General features: G+C 39.8%; 1 protein-coding gene across 2 annotated transcripts in view; it reads right to left on the bottom strand.

Moving 5' to 3' along the window:
- Positions 1 to 18022, bottom strand: part of gpc5c (glypican 5c) — a 95944-nt gene that overhangs the window by 20800 nt on the left and 57122 nt on the right. For both annotated transcript variants that reach the window (XM_068340182.1, XM_068340183.1), the window contains one exon: positions 8750 to 8870. In XM_068340182.1, coding sequence (XP_068196283.1) covers positions 8750 to 8870 — 121 coding nt within the window. The remainder of the gene's footprint in view (positions 1 to 8749; positions 8871 to 18022) is intronic.

Raw genomic sequence — 18022 nt, 5'->3', positions numbered from 1 at the left:
AGCAGTATTTGTGTGACATACATAGCGGATATTTAATCATACAGGGATATATTTTTGGTCTTAAATGACCTGACCATCTCCCTAAGACATCTTAAATATTTCTGAATATCACAGTGTACATAGTATATGACAGAATTATGTTGCTTCAGGAAGGTCTTGTTATTAGTATGAGATTTAAACTAATAATGGAAAGAGACACAGACGCCTCATTATATTTATAAATGGACGTTAGATGGAGGGAAAACAGACAAACCGCATATTTATATTACTTATTATTACTTCTGGTACAGTGCACATTGCCATCATATCCTTCCCTTTAATATCTTTTAAAGCGATTACTGTATGAAGCCTAATAACAAGCACGTGAAACTGGAAGTTTAGGTGATTTGCAGATTTAGTTAACAGTTACAACTGTGCAGTGGATTTAGAGGTAGGAAAGACATACAGATGCAAAAAGAGACAAAGGAGACACAGAAGGAGAACGAGTTTGACAGAATAAAATTACAAATGAATAATAATTTGAGCTGGGTGCTTAGATTGGAAGGCTACAATTCTAGTTATGCAAGCAGGAGGGCCTAGAAAACAGGCCAGCCTTTACATTTTAGGGTGATAAAAATACAATGGAATCTGAAGATATTAGCATTCCCATGAGGCTTGGAGCAAAAGCTCGGTCCATTAAAGTTTTTCTATAATTGCAGTTCTTTTTCCCTGCCCCTCCCCAAATCATTGTCCTCTGATTTTTTCTTTTCAAAAGCATTTTTCAGTCAGAAACATAATTTTATGGAAAAGCAGAACTGTGAAAAGCAGTTACTGGTGATGAGCTACTGTCACTGCAGTTGTATGAGTGTTTTTCTGCATGTCTGTGCATGTGTCTCATGTGGGACTCAGCTGTCAAACTGCATTCCCATATTAAGACGTCAACTCCTCTGCTTCCCTGCCAGCCTGAAACATTATCACCTCAATTAGGGTAGTCTTGGTAAATCTGAATATTTGGGCACAGAAAAGAAAAGGAAAATGTGGGCAAAACTAGAAGAACTAGTCATGGTGGTGATCTGTAAAATTCTACTAAAGGCCTTCCAACTTTTAAATTGAAAGTCTCTCCATTCTCCACTCTCTACTTAAGAGGAAATAGCAGCAATTTCCCCTACATTTCACATTGCTTGACCAAAAAATACAGCTGAATGACAAAAAAGAATATATCTCCCAAGTATTCAGGGAATAGAGTAAAAAAAAAAATAGGGGAAAGAGGTGAAATCTTCTCGCATGAGCAGCAGTCTGCAAACAAGCATAACTGCAGGAGCACTGCTCAGACATCCCTGGCTGCAGATTCTGGAGCAGTTATGATATATTATTTTTCTGGGGAATTAATGGCATCTGTTATAGCGACCAGACCAGATAGTCCTGAATTTCATAGATAATGACAGTGTGGGCCAGTTCTGGACTGGTAGCCGTCAGTGTTTGGACGTTAAGCCTGCATTACCAACCACAACATAAAACTGATTCAAAATGAATATAAAATGAAAGGCATAACAAGAGAATGAGCCAAATACTTTTCCAGTGCTGTCCTTTTCCATTCTTTGGGATGAGTCAAAAAAAAAAATTCCTTTGTACTAAACTGCCAATGACATCCCTTATAGCTTAGAGATTAATTAAATATTTATACACTAATGTTAGTTTATTATTAATTATGAATTATTAGATGCTGACATACATGTGTACTATTATCACAATTGTTTCCAAAGACGTCACACATATTCAAATTTAATTCAAAATTAGAGATTTAAAGGAGTATAGAAAGGGTGCATTGAAGACCATTTAATCTGACTGATTTATTTTGGCAGAAATGTTCCTGGAGACAAAACCAAAATATTAATCTTCAATCAAGGAATGTAAAAAAGATTGCTTCTATGTCTCAGGAGTGAAGAGCCAAAACAAATTGTTTTAAAGGATCACATTTCTGATACAAAATAGATCATCTGCACCAAAGTTCTGCTAAAATCTGAAACGGAATCTGCTTGCACTTTGGAAAATAAACAAATACATTTCCCAAGAGGTCTGAGTGATACTTTGAGCTTTTTTTAAACAACTGCACAAGCACACACCCTTGCATGGCAAGCTAGTGCATGACAGTTTTGAAACTCACCTTTAGTGACACATTATTTGCTGTTACCTTGTGTAACTCTCGCTATTCAATCACACACATTCTGTGTTGTTGGCTGTCACACCCTGCTCCTGTCAGATGCTGAGATGGATCAGGAGTAAAGTATTTGAGAGTGAGTAAAAGTCTTCATCTGTCAGGTAATTTATCTACCCACCTACATACCTACCTATCCATCCATCCATCCATCCATGGATTCAGTTGATTCAAAGTAGGAAATTAACATAACAACATAATTAAAATCAGTGAATTCATGCCAAGGTCCGGCTCTAAATGAGGACATTCATGTAGCTTGTCATTCCCCATTGAGCATGCTAACTTAAAAAGGTCACAAGAAACAAATCAGTCTTCATGGAACTGAATTCCAAGAGAAGAGAGACCCAAAATGAAAGAACAGTAACAGTTGGGTGGGTGTTTACAAGGTTTGCATCTAATTATGCTGGTAAAAAATGTCATGCTTAAGTTAGAGCCTGTTTTCATGACGTGTGGTTGCCAAACTAACAACAGCCCAGCAAGACTTGTTGCTGTGCTGTTGCCACAGCAGCAGCGAGGAGAAGCAGAGCTCCCGTGTAAGCCGGCTTCATCATCTTCTTCAAGTGGAAAGAATTTGTCCCCTCCCTGTGACACATTTCCAACATTTCCAGTCCAGACTCAACTCTTTCTTCATCCCTGGGCTCCACTTAACTTTGAGCCTCAGATATTTCTGACTACTACAGGGAATACTAAAATGTTAAATGTTTTTGGGAGTAAAAACATTTATTTAAAAAAATTAAAGGTTAGTATTAGAACATTATTAGAACATTCCTCTGCGCATGCATGCGCGAGCAGGCTGCAGTTTCCTCTGCTCTGAGCGAGTTTGTTGTGCTTAATTTTGCGTTTTGTCTATGTTTCTGTGTATATTATTTTAACATAAATTTAAATAATGTAAAGCACTATGTTAGTGTACTCCAGGGAGGAGCTGATGTCCATGAGGGTCAAAGGAGACCCAGCAACACGTGATCTCATCCCCGACGGAGATATCGCGGATGCCGAGCGGGTTGCGTTGAAAGGGCTAGAATAACGACTAGAGCCGCTAACCGGAGGCAAGTCAAGCCCTCCGTCCCCTTTGTCATCATGGGGAACGTGAACTCGCTACTGAACAAGTTGAACAAACTGACGGCGCTGTGCAGGACTGAACAGTGCTACCGGGAAACCAGCTTGTTTGTGTTCTCAGACACTAACGTTGAACTAACCGGCTTCTCCTCCGTACGAGCGGATCGGGACACGCACACCGCCGGTAAGAAGAAAGGAGGTGGATTAATTATCTAAACTAACGATAGATGGTGCCATCCGCGACATGTGATGGTGTGATCGACGCTGTGCAACCACGATCTGGAGCTAACAGCTGTTAGCATCGAACCTACTACCTGGCGTGTGAATTTTCACACGTTATTGTCCTCGCCGTCTACGTCCCTCCACATGCGGACCCTGAGACGGCACGAGAGACCATCTCTGCGACCACCTCTGCTCCTCGGACCCGGTACCTTGGACTCATCTCTCCCCACAGTGGTCCCAGTGTGTAGACTGTCCCACACAGATAAACAGAACCGTCGATCTGTTCTACACTAATGCTAAGGAGGCATACACCGTCACCCCCCTCCCTCCACTAGGTAAATCAGACCATAACCTAGTGTACCTACAGCCCCCCTATATTCCGCTGGTGAAACAGCTGCCAGCAACAACACGACAGGTCAGGAGGTGGACCCCGGAAGCAAAGGAGATGCTGAGGGACTGCTTCCAGACCACCAACTGGGTTGTTATTGTGGGCTCACATGGGGAAGACATTGAGGGGTCAGCTAAGTGTTTTACAGACTACATGAACTTCTGTGTGGACACCGTGGCCCCTGTCAGGACAGTCAGGTGTTACCCCAACAACAAACCATGGGTAACAAAGGAAGTCAAGGCTGTCCTGAACAGGAAGAAGCGGGCGTTCAGGAGCAAGAACGAGGAGGAGATGAGGAAGGCCCAGCAGGAAGTGAGACTGCCTGAGGGAGGCCAAGGAGGCATACAGGAGGAAGCTGGAGAAGCAGCCGAGTTGCAACCACGTGAGGGAGGTCTGAATCAGGATGAGAACCATCACTGGACACGGGAAAGGGCGCAACACTGTGGAGGGGAATAGTGAACGAGCGGATGAACTAAACAGCTTTTTCAATCGGTTCAGCTCCCGGCTCCTCATTCCAGGCCTCTCCCGGCCCTGTGGACCGCTCCACTGATGCTCCCTCCCTCCTCAACCACTGGACTTCCAACCTCGCCACGACCTCCTGCTCCCACCACGACCGAGACTGTCATCACTGCAGAACTCGTCACGACAACGTGACATGTTCTATCAGTCCGTAGTCTCCAGTGTGCTGTGTCCTGCTGGGTGGGGCAGGAAAAGAGATATGGACTGTCTGAACAGACTCATCCGCAGAGCGGGCTCAGTGGTCGGTCTGAGCCTGGACTCTGTGGAGACAGTTGTGGAGAGCAGGACCATGTCTAAAGTCAGGGCTATCATGAACACCAGCCACCCCCTGCACACCACCAGCAGAGAAGCACCTTCAGCGGCAGACTGCTGTCACACAGCACCTCCACAAAGAGGCTGAGGTCCTCCTTCGTGCCCCATACCATCAGGGGGCAGGGGGTACAATGACTCTCTCAGGAGGAGCGGGTGGGGGGTGGCGAGGTCAGCACGCAGTTGAATGGATTTTATTTAATTTTATACTGTTTATATTTTAATTTTATACTGTTTAGTGTAATGTAGTATGTCTTGTGGTATGTCCTGTGATGTCAGTGTTTGTTTTTCTCCTGGTGTTTATCCAGTATTCATTCGTTATGTAATGCCTGAGCAGTGGATATGTGCAATTTCCTCTGGGATTAATAAAGTATCTATCTATCTATCTATCTATCTATCTATCTATCTATCTATCTATCTATCTATCTATCTATCTATCTATCTATCTATCTATCTATCTATCTATCTATCTATCTATCTATCTATCTATCTATCTATCTATCTATCTATCTATCTATCTATCTATCTATTTATTACCCTCATCAATTACAAACATAACTGGCCTCAGTTTGCCAGAGACCAGCTCTCAGTCCAGCAGGATCTGGGCTGTTTGTAAAGATATTGTCTGTCCTTATGAGACTGTAAGTCCGATGGAAAAATAAAGTCCAAAAACAAAATGAGAGAATGAACATCTGGCTGTTTTTCCGCAACTGTGTGTGTTGCCACTGACTTTTACCGCAGTGCAAATTGACAAACTGACAAATTACCAAGCCTTAATACTCATATGGAAACAGACAGACCATTGTAAAATGGGATCCCCACCCAAAAACAGCTGGACCAATGGACGAGACTCAAAAATCTATCAAACATTTATTGTCTCCATTAGTAGCATTCACAGGCAATAAGAAAGGGGGCAAGAAAAATGATAGTGCACGGAAGTACAAGGGGGAGCGCCGTAACTTAACCTACTCACTTAACTGACTTTTTTATGGGGATCGGGAGATTTGGCTTTTTCCTGTGTGTGCTTGACTTATTTACAGTTTTATTATATTGAGATATTTGATGGGAATTTTCTACACTATCCTTCCTCTATCCTTTGCTACCATTCAAATTTATCTATTACACATTCTGGTTGTGAATTGCGTTCTGTGTGCACCTTGTGCGCATTGACACATTCTTTTTGAGGTGGCTCTAGGGGCACCTCAGAAAAAGACATGTTCAAATGAGAGGTCATAGCTCTCCCAATCCTCTTAGAAAAAGTGTGCTCTGGACGAAACCGCTTCCTGATAGTGAAAATATATACATACTATTATACTGTTATAGTATTATACATACTACTATTCTCAGAAATGGAGGTCATTCAAATCTGGAGAAGCTCAGATTCACTAAAATACCTCCAATGTGTCTTCAACTGGAAAAGAGAAAATATCTGAAATTTAGAATAAATTTGTTGATATCCCAGAAGATATCAACAAAGTTTTCTTTGATAACTCTGAATTTTTCAAGTGTTTCTACGTAATAGAAATGTAAGAGAACACAAGGAAAAAGAACTAAAATGAGTAACATTAGAAACAATGGTTTTATTATATCTAGTCCAGGAGGAACATCTTGGAAAAAAAGCATCTCTTAACAATGTTTCTTTCTGAATTTTTCCTCCCTGTCAGATTTTTCATTCATCATTTACAGCAGGGATGCCAGATTCTAAGGATCCAATCATGATATCCTACTTAACCATCTCTCTCCACCAACTAATGATAAAATATCAGCAAGGGCTCTAAAGGGTTGCTGATCAATAAGCGCTATGCTTTTACCTCAGTGGGTGCTTTTAATCCTTTAAAATAGACTGAACGAAACTGGCTTGGTGTATTTTCTCAGACTGTTTCATGCTCGTAGCTCCTCTTTACCACCAACTGTGTACAGTCCACTGTGGTTTCATTTCTCAGTCTGAGAGTACAGCAATAGAGCATAACAAGGAAGGATTTCAGGGATTTAAATTCCTCAAAACTTACTTGGCTCTTTCTGTTATATACTCCAACTTAAAGTATGGGAAATGTACTGTATTTCTATCCTCGACCTTTTAATACTTATCCAAACAGCTAATCACTGTTGCTCAATCCTCCAGCTCCGACCTCAAGCTCTTGGTTGAAAAACTAATCTGCACTAAGCAACAAGACTCAAACAACTCCTAACAAATGTAAGTTTTGATAATCAAATCGTAATAAAACTGACCAAAAGTGGAGCGCATGTCCATAGTCATTGAACTGAATGCAACATGTCTTAACAGTATGAAACTGCTTTACATCAGTTAACTACCTCTTGCAATTGCATTGAAAGCCTAAAGTGTACCAACGTTGTCTGGTGAAGTTGCCAGTTTAGACAGGAATTGGAAAAGGAACAAATTCACCTCAAGAGTTTGTTCTCAACATTCTTATATAAACTTTCTTTTTTCCAAACATCTGTTGAGGGCTTTGCGGCAAGGATAAAGACAGCCATGGAGAAAAGTTTGCTCAAAAAAGAAGACATCATTTTATATCATTATACTGATGTTCCTAACAGTGATTTTTTTTTTTATAATACATGTATTTAAATTAAATCTACCACAATATATGACAACAAGGAGAAAAATTAAAGTGTGCCTGTGAAGGTTGTCAAAAGCATTAAAACGAGCGTTAAGATGCTATTAGTTTTCTAAGGACTAATTCTAAACAAATCCACTTTGATCAATATGAATCCGTTTCAACGGTAACTATGGCTAGTGGCTGACACAGCCGGGTGTCAAATGAACCAGAGTTTATGCAAATATTTTTCATCTGACGTTTGCTCAACACTGAATGCACATTGTAAATCTGTAAAGCTGCCAGTATGTTGGTGAGAGCAAACACACACACACACACACACACACACACACACACACACACACACACACACACACACACACGCACACGCACACACACGCAGAGAAGAGACGTTTCTGCATTTCTGGATATTCGAATCGTAACACGTAATGCAGTTAAACAGCTGTGATCTTTTGCTCTTATCTAGTGCAAACATAAAAGCTCAGCCAAGCTCTGCCGCCTGGTCTAGACTCAAGGTAGGCTTTTCAGTCCTGTAAATGTCAACAGGACATCCGTACATTTCTGCATAGTTACCATGGCAACAGGACACTTTACAACCACCGTGTCCCGTGGGATGTTGTGATTTGACAAACATTATCTTGAGTTGACAGTGGCAGACAGATGGAGGCATTGGATTAGCGAGATTTAAAACACAAATGAGCAGGGAGGGATATAAATGAATGGGAGGGAGAGCAGAGATCAGAGGAAGAGGATGTGAGGGGAATGATGAAGAGCTATATAATTATACAGTGGAATAAAGGCAAAACAATTCACAGGGACAAATAAGGAAAGTTTTACGTATATGAGAGAGAGGTTGTATTAAAACAAATACAAATAGGAAAGAAAGAGGGATAAAGTAACGAGAAGTGACTACTCCGCTATTTGTGGGCTGAATTTTCATGGCAACAAAAGGGCAGGCAGGCAGAGCGAAACTGAATCCTAGTATGTTTGTCTCCTCAAATGGCCTCTAGGGACTCTGTGAAATAGCCCTTTTCTTCTCGGTCCTTTTCAACACTAAAACCCATATACATGACAAACAATATCGCTTTGAAGATGCTTATGTCATTGCTGCCCATCTGCCATTCAGTTCTGACCTTATGCTACCGTTTCTCATCTCTCTTGCTCTTTTCTCTCTACAGTAATAAACTTTTTTTGCCTCCCTTTCAGACTCTATCCTTTCCATTCATCTTTGACTTTATGCACAAAAAAAGTCTTTGAATCTGAAAAAAAAATATTTTGGCAGTGCTGCATAATTTGCTCTCTAAGAAGAGAGCAAAGAAGAGATGAAAAGAGAGTTACAGTGAACCTTGTCTCAGATTTTATTTGTGACATATACATAGATGAAAATGCAACTGATTGAGTGTAACCTCGAGATAATGGCAGTGTTTTCTACCTACTGGCTCAAAGACAGAAGTCTGTGTTGACATGTACAGCAGCACATCTTACCTGGTTAAAGTTTTCCAACCTCTCCTTGACGTCAGCCAATGTAGGATTTGGGATGCGAACTCTGACCTCTGGGTTTTGCCTTTGGGCGTGTAGACCATTTCCCACAACTCTCCCAGAATAGCTGTGAGAAAAAGAAATGGGAAATCAGATATTTAGATAAACTGGGTAAGATTAAGACATCGATGCCGGAAAACATAACGGTCACCTTCTGATGCTAATATACAATTTCCTCTGGGATTAATAAAGTATCTATCTATCTATCTATCTATCTATCTATCTATCTATCTATCTATCTATCTATCTATCTATCTATAAAGAAAAAATGAATTTGTTGTTATGGGGTTCTTTATAGTTTGTTTTGTTTTATTTGTATATTGTAAAAGCTAGTTAGTTGTGCTATTTCAAGGACTACCATGGGAACAAGTGGTTGATCCATATGCTCACGATCAGCCAAGCCAAAACAGATTCAACAGCTGAGTGTGGATTGATGGATGCCGCTCACCGTTTAGCAGTCATCGTGGATACATAGCAGGAAGGGCAAGGGCTCACATGACATTTTAAAAAAGCAAAAATTTTGAACATGGAAATCAATGGCTGGGACAATTTGAGAGGGCATCATTCTCTGTGGTCCTTATGGAATATTCATTCATTCAGTCATCGTCAATACCCACTTCTTATGCTGTCAGGGGTCGTGGGGTGCAGCCTATCCCAGCTGACTGGGGGCGTGAGGCAGGGTATGCTCCAGGCGTGACGCCAGGGCACCGCTGAGTCACACATAGTCACAGACAAAAACTCACGCACCTACGGGCAATTTGGAATGATCAATTTACCTAAGCTGCACAGTTTTGGAGGTGGGGGGGAAGTCGGAGAACCCAGAGAGAGCATGCAAACTCAAACCGGGACCGCCTTGCTGTGCGGCAACAACGCTACCAACTGTGCCACCCTGCCACCCCTCATGGAATATCATTATATGTAATTGTAAGTTTTAACTGTATGTAAATTTACATGCTAGATATACCAATTTATAGTTTTGATGTGGCTGTGAGTGAAAAACATTTGGTCCAAGTGCAGTAATGTGCTTTGTCAACAATGTGTAACTTTGAGGACGCCAGTTCACTCAAATTCTGCAACCAGTTAATCTGAAATCATGTATTCAGTTGAGTGGGCAGAGTTTCTGTCAAACAAGATTTCCTTTGGTTAACTACAGCCCTGAAAAAGAAAACAACACTGAAACGCTTTCATTATGCAATCCAATAATGTTTGTCCAAAAATCTCTGAAGTGAACCAATGTGCTAGAAAAAAAAAACTTTCAATAACCAAGAAAAATCAACAATTTTCCTGGATAAGATTGGAAATATTATTATTCAATTATTTCTGCGTCAGTATTGAATCAAATGCGTAAAAAAAAAAAAAATCACTTAACACTACCTTTACGTTTGTCTGTGGTAGCACAAACATTCTAAATATTCTAAGCACATTCTTGTAAAAATGAAATTGAGAAACTTGTTGAGCTGGACTCTTTAATTCCTTGCAAACTCTACAGGCCTGAATCCTGGTAGGGATTACAGCTGATCATTTTGTTGAGGCTGCTGTCCAGGTGGTGTCAGGGAGGCTAATATTTTCAGTTACTGCTTGACATTTGAGGGGTGGGGTTATGAAATATTTATCACAAAAAACAAGGATATTCTGGCAGAAATAAAGTATCGTTATACTTGAAACTAGGTAAAACTGTAGAAGAAACCAATTTAACATTTTTAGTTTTAATGATTAAAATGTCAATCTAATGACATAAACATATTACTCTGCGCTTTACTGCCATTCATTGTATAAAGCATGACCAAAACAGTGAGTTCACTACTTTCATTTGCCTTAACAACATGCTCATATCAGGTCCCCAAATATCTTTTAATCAATGCCTTAAAGAAAATGTGAATATACTTTTGGAATACTATAGTTTTATGAAGAGGCTACTGAAATGTAAAATCATTCATTTTATCTTTTCCAACAGTGAAACTGACAAGAGATTTGACAACAGTACTACAAACACATAAACTCAGCTGTCTTACCGCTAGACTCATCCCGAATGTTCACACATTCGGCCACACCGACAGCCTAACAGGGAAAAACTATGACTTACTGTCAGTATTTTTTGTTACTACATGTTTACTACAGATGTGGAATTCGTTTAAATTCCTTTTCAGTTGCTAAGATCGTGAAATCAAATAATTTTCTAGATTTACTATTTTGTCTACTCAAAGTTTTGTAGATAATTATGTGTTGTAGTATGATTTCTTGTTTGATTTGAATTGCTAACCAGAAGCTATGTAAATTAAGTTTTACTTAGTATTGACAAACAGAGTAGAGTAACTTTTATTTTTTTAACACATGCACATGAACAGATACTGTATGTCATTAATAGATATGATTAAATGGACACACTTACATAATCATTATACTCTCAAGCAAATTAATTTGAGAAATACAATTGTCCATGGACAGGGGATTTAACAGTATTGGATTGGAAGGTCATGTTCAGGCATCAAGTCAATCAATACTTCCACTCACAGCACTAGGCTGAAAAAGTCATTATGGTCTGTGTGAATGAATGTATTTATGAGGATGGGTTGGGTTTTTTTTTGCAAGTGTGGCTGTATACACACACACTTTCATATGTCCATGTGAATGTGAGGGGAGGCAATTGTAAAATTGCTGAACTTGAGAATCTCAGGCTTTTGATCTAAACTACGTCCTGATAAGGTCTGTGCTTTTCTGGCTTGCTGAAACAGCGCTTTATGGATGGGGCCCATAAAAATGCAAAAACATCTCACTTAGCCCTGTGCCACTGCACATTACTTCCCATCCACATCTTGTTTATTACTTCTTCCTCCTTCAACACACGCGACCTCATCTCATCGCGGATTTTTAGCAGGTATAGTCATGTAATACCATACGCACATTCTATTGACCGACGGCATCTGGAAGTGCGCTACGTTCCGTGAGTCTCGGAATGCAGCGCATTCACACACACACACACACACACACACACACACACACACACACACACACACACACACACACACACACACACACACACACACACACACACACACACACACACACAAACCACTGTTTGATTATACAGTAGTTGAAGCTCCTAATTGCCCGAGACTATGAATCTTCCCTTGTCACATATGAACAATTTATGTTAGCCTTTCAACTCCCTCTGACATAAATGTCAAACTGATAAATCAATCAGCTCCCTAAGCAGCGACTGAAAGTGAATGCCTGTGTATTTGGGAAGTTTGGCTTGGGATAACAGTGCTGGCCCGGATATGAATGAATAAGATGGGGTGGGATGAAACACAAGTCGGGGTGTGAGTTTGGCAACAAGCTAGGCCTGGAACGTTACATTGCAGAATATATTTGATATCTTTCCATGGATCAATCAACACAGCTGGATGTCCCAGAGCTGATCACATGATTCTCCTACATTGAATACATTGATTATAAGTTGCTATATTTCAAACTAAACCTCATCAGTGCAGTCACTTCAATCGAGTTTTTAATATAATTATTTCTTACAATTATTTCATTTACAGAGATATTAATTATCAATTTATGAAAACATTGATTGTCTGTTGATGTCTGCATTTTACATAAAACCACTGCGGATAATTTATTATTAGACTACAGCTGTTCTGGCATCATTAATGATTATCGAGCAAATCAAGACCGGTCTGTGAAAATTACTGTCTTAGATGAAACCGGTCCGTGGCGCAAAAAAGGTTGGGGACCGCTGCTCTATGAAACCCCAATGAATTAAAGTGTGATTGCGAACACAGAACAGAAGAACAATGAAAAACTGAGTGAAGTTTAAATTATATTAATCTTGTGACACTGAATAGACAACATTTCTCTGCAGTCAACTGTATATGTCTTCTTCTGGTGTTTTCAAAGATTTAACCTCAACAAAAATTCAAAAAGACTACCTACACATGTCTGGCTTCTGATTCATGGCTCTTTGAATCCTTCAATGGAACTGACAAATTCCCCCATGAATGCCCAATTGATGGTCTCTCCTAAAGGCGGCTTTGTCTCTTCTCGTCTTTTGCTCTGCCTGGAGCACAGAATAGCAGTGGCCTCCTCTCCCTGATGGCTTCTGTGAACTGAACCATCTTGATCTTTAGAGGGCCTGAAGGAATGCTCATGGATTGCATGGAAGAAAGCTGAAACTGATATTCAACTTTCAACTGACAGGTACAAATGAGTTCTTGAAGACATGCAAGACTCAGCTTGACACAAAGTCTCTAGCAGAACTAAAGGTGATGAGAACTAGAATGTTGGACATATGTGTGTCTGTCAGCAAGGTGTCATTACAATAAAAAGCATGATATTTAAGTAACAAAAAAAGTTAATCAGTACAGCAAAACTGACTGAAAGTACAAGTATGAGTCAAGGCGGACTTTCCTTTTTTTTCCTTCCACTGTACATACACTTCCCAAAAATTCTGAAAGAAAAAGAGGGTGTTCTAAAATGATTAATATTGGTTTTATTGGTCTAAACATTATCCTACTAAAAGGCATATTTGCTTCCTAAGGCGGTCACATTTTAGTATACAAATTGATTTGGATGAATTAATCTACTGAAACAAAGTGAGAAGGGGGAAAAGTCAATGAGTAATGATAAAGAGGGGCTGAGATTGTTTCAATCCAAGCCAGTGTGTGTATTTTTGTAGCTGATGCTGTTTCGGACGAAGGAGGGCATTGTACTGGTGGTGGTTTTAGAGCTGCCAGGGTAAACAGCACATTGTTGGTTCATCATGATTAATGAAGCCTCTCTCTACCCTCCAGGCTGTTCTGGGTACACAAGATTGAACATGTGTTCAGCTCTATGATTAATACACCCTTGGTCATGCCAAGGTAGTTTTTAATGATGTCACCTTTGAGTCTTGCTCTTTGTGACATATTTGTTTTTTTTGTCCTAATTAGTGGTAACATTTTATTACTCTGTTGCCTAAAGGTATAATCCACCAAAGAGGTTGAAATGCGTATTTTATCAAACACATATCATACATAACTGAATATTATTGGGTATGGTGAACACTTTGGTAACATTGCCAATGAGGTCAAAGGGAAGGCAACTGCTTTGCGTTTTCAGCATTTCTCTGAAATAATGCCCCTATACCAGTAAACACTATTTCAGCACATTAAAATACTAGATCAAAATTTCAAAATTGGACTAACACAAATTAACAACTTTGACTCCACAATTGGATCTGTGAAATTGGAATAAACTCCCTGTCATCTCCTGACTTCATACACATTGCACGTACATACTATGAAAAATTAAAGTGCATATTTTTTCATGGGTTTTAAATGAATGCAAGCAGACTTTGTGTTGTTTCCTGTGCAAACTTTTGAGCAAGAAGAAGTCAGTAATTTCCCCTCCGAGAGTAGCCCCCATGTGCTTACACACCTTATTATCTTGCTCTTGTTATTTTATATATAGCCATCCCTGTATCACAATCTACACTGCTGCAAAATTTAACTCTTACCTCCTTATCACAAAGTAGTCCACACAAATGCATCAATTTCATTAATGAATAAGCCTCATCAGTCTCAGTGGAGTCATCAGCCACCATCACTGCCAGCATCTGGGCTCCAGGGGAACATTTCTCATTCGTCACTTAAATTTAAAAGCAAATAACATTCTTGCATACCTAATTAATGTACATGATCTGCTGTAATACATGCTGTTTGTAGACTACAGTTCAGCATTAAACACCATCATCACCAGCAAACTGAATGGAAAGTTCCTGAGCCTTGGGCTGATACCCTCCCTTTGCCACTGGATCCTCGGCTTCCTTTCAGACAGACCCCAGGAAGACAGTGTTGAAATCTGGACAACAGATGCAAAGACAGTCAGCACAGGGACCCCCAAGGCTTTGTGTTCAGCCCACTCTTGTTCACCCTCATCACCCACTGTGTTCCCTCCCAGAGCAACATCCTTATCAAGTTTCCTGTCATCGGGATGATCATTGGTGGAGAGGAAGCAACCAATACGGAGGAGGTAGCACAGGAAAATCATCTCTTCTAAAATGCTGAATGACAATGGACATGATTATCAACTCCAAGAGAGGAATAGACCAGCATTCCCCACTGCAAACCAACGAGACTCAGGTGGAGAGATTTTAGACCTTCAAATGTCTCATCACTCACATCAGCAAGGATCTCACCTGGGCCCAACACACAGCACATCATCAAGAAGGCTCAACAGAGACTGTTCTCCTTAATGAAGCTGAGGAAATTTGACTTATTCACAGAGCTCAGCAGCTTTTACAGTTGCATAGTGGAGAACATCCTGACTCATTCCATGAAGGTGTTGTGGACAGAAAGACTCTCCAGCGTGTCTTTAAAATGGAACAGTTCATCTACACAGCAGCCTTCTCACCACTAGAGGACATCGCATGACCCAAGTCCCAAACAGGGCACACAATATTTTCAAGGTCCACACCCACCCACAGCACACACTGTTCAAACTCCTACCATCTGTCAGACACTAAAGGAAAATCAAGCCAAAACCAATCAGACTCAGGAAAAATTTTCATCTATAGGCCATAAGGTTTCTGAACCACTGGTGGACTGGACTTTCTTTTTTCATACCTGTACATATCCATGCATACTTGCACAACAATAATATTTATTTGTACAACAGTAATATTTGCACTAAGTTATTCACTTTAGCGTGATCAGCATAGTTTTTTTTTTCCCTGACTTATTTCGTTTAGTTTGCTGTAGTGTTTGTAAAGTAAGAATTTCATTGCCCAGCACCGCTGTGTATATGACAATAAACTTCTTGAATTCTGAATCTTGAATCTTGAAGCTTGTGAACTTCATTAACTCTTCTCTCTTCACGGAAACGTTAGGAAACTGATCTGGATGAAATTATATTTTTCTAAACTTATGCTGATGTATACATTCATCATACACATGACATTATTGATTTATTCATGTTAATATTTTAAGGAAACATCTGTGACTTTGATGTAAGAAACACTAAAACAAAAGCTGTATTTAATTTGTAACCTTTCCCATATCACACAGGCAACATTTTTAATTCAACTCTACATTTTTAATTCAACTCTGTTGGTGAAAACCAGTTTCCACCAACAGAGGTGAGATATCACATACAGAGAGTGTGTATGTCTGGTTTACTATATTTTTTTGTCAACAGACCTTCCAAATATAAATAGACTGTAGCTATAGCATAAACTGTAAAATATAGCAAATTCAAACAAGCCTATATACAAATATATGTACAAAATCACATATTTCAGCAAAAAAATGTGGAGATGCACAAATATCTTTTTTTCTATCTAATGCTAATACTTGAACTTCATTACATGGACAGATTTTTGTATATTTCAGACATATATTTCTAAAACCAAGACTGATATTTTCAGTGTCTGATTCTGAGTTTTATTGCGTGGTATAAATCTACTCAAGATGAAAACATTAAGGTCATTAGATTGTAAAATATCGCATAAAAATGGCGTCTTCCAGGAACAAGGGGAGTGAGGCAAAGGAGGGGTTGAGTCGATGTTTTGTCGCTCCCAAGCTTTATGAGCAGAGCTTCGACATGTTAAAATACTCTGAAGCAGGTTTTGTTCTGAAAGGCCAGACTGCTCTCACACACATTGTGAGCTTAGCAGCCATTCACTATAGGACAAGCGCTTTAAAAGGAAAATGGTCAAAAGCCTCTTTGCAAACATTTAATCAGCATAATATATGTGCACAAGGTGTCCCTTAGAGAGTAAACACCATCATCTACACATTCACACAAATATCTTGCAGGCCTGTACTCTGTAATCCAAAGCGAATACACACATGAAATATTGTGGTAAATGTGTATGTAGTGGCAACCAGCATTTCAAGCAATGAAGTTATATGCAACAAATTAAGTACATACTGGAAATGTTTTTGGCGTCTTCTATATCTAATAGAAGACGTCCAGACTCCCGGCAATATGTGCTTCAGCTTTCTGATCTTCAAAGACAGCGTTTTTTGAGAGGAAATAACCAGATCACGAAATGTACAAGGAGAAATAGCAAAGCAAATTCGGAGAGGTCATCTGCAGGGCAGGCAGGCTCAAACAGTGTACTTTTCTTTTCAAGCTCCATGCTCTAATTCAGCCCTCCACCTACTCAATGCTGTTCTCGTCCACCAAGAGGCCGTACCTTCAGTCGAAGTCATCTTTCTTTTTCCTCTTGATTTCTTTCCAGACTTCCGCAAAGTTCACTAAATCGTGCTTTCTCTCTCTTTGTTCACATTGTTGTCTTTCAAACTTTGGCTGGAAAACATTTGAAAAAGCTGAATGCCACCAGTTGTTGCTGTTACTCAGAAGCCTCAGCATTACCTGGAGCATTTAGTTTTGGCTTAAAGTTACTCACATTTAGCTCCAGGCCCTCAGGTTTGTACTTTCCCCCTCTTTATTTGTCTCCTCTTGTCTTTTGACCTAACCTCATTCTTGCTCCAGTTAAAAAATTGAGGATTTGGAAATGAAACAGCTCCATGGCTTTTCGAATCCTAGTTAGACAGTCACCTGATGATTTTTAAGAGACTCTGAATAATGAGGCTGACTTTGAGGAAAGCTAAACCACTAGAAAACTGCAAATAAGACAACTGGTTAAATGTACTGCAACTGTTCCGTTTCATTAAGGGTTTTATTTCTGGTTTCCATTGCTGACTTAAAAATATTTGATCCAAATTCTGCAAAGCTATCATTTAATCTTTAAAAGAGCTGATTTTGTAGATCTGGTAGCCTGGTAGACTTTCTGTCATGCTTCTTTGCAGCTTGGCAAGCATGTGAGTTGAGTGATGAGTCAGAAATTTAGGCAGAGTCAGGGCCAGGAATTATAAAGCACAGCACAAGCAGAGCAGTCATGCTGACAACTCCTTACTAGATCAAAAACATAGTCAGCTGCTGGCCCGAGCAATGTCATGTCTTGTGTTTGGGAGTTAGTCTGAAACTGTGTTGACGTCTTTACACTGACCAGCTGTTTCTAATGCACTTGGGAAATGTCTGTATGACTAATCATGACGTGCTGTGTAAGTCTATAAACTTCTTTTACCTATGATCACTGGTCTTTCTTTCAGCAACCTCGACCGCCCCCGTGTAAAAGAACAATCCTGTTTCCTACCTTGCCATAGTAGGATGTTTTCTAAGTCTGATGTGTTCATGAGTAAGGTTGATAGAAAATATAAAAAACGGTGC

Source organism: Antennarius striatus, chromosome 18, assembly GCF_040054535.1.
Source record: "Antennarius striatus isolate MH-2024 chromosome 18, ASM4005453v1, whole genome shotgun sequence".
Classification (NCBI taxonomy): domain Eukaryota; kingdom Metazoa; phylum Chordata; class Actinopteri; order Lophiiformes; family Antennariidae; genus Antennarius; species Antennarius striatus.
Note: the sequence above shows the minus strand (reverse complement) of the source record. Positions and strands in the feature narration are given on the sequence as shown.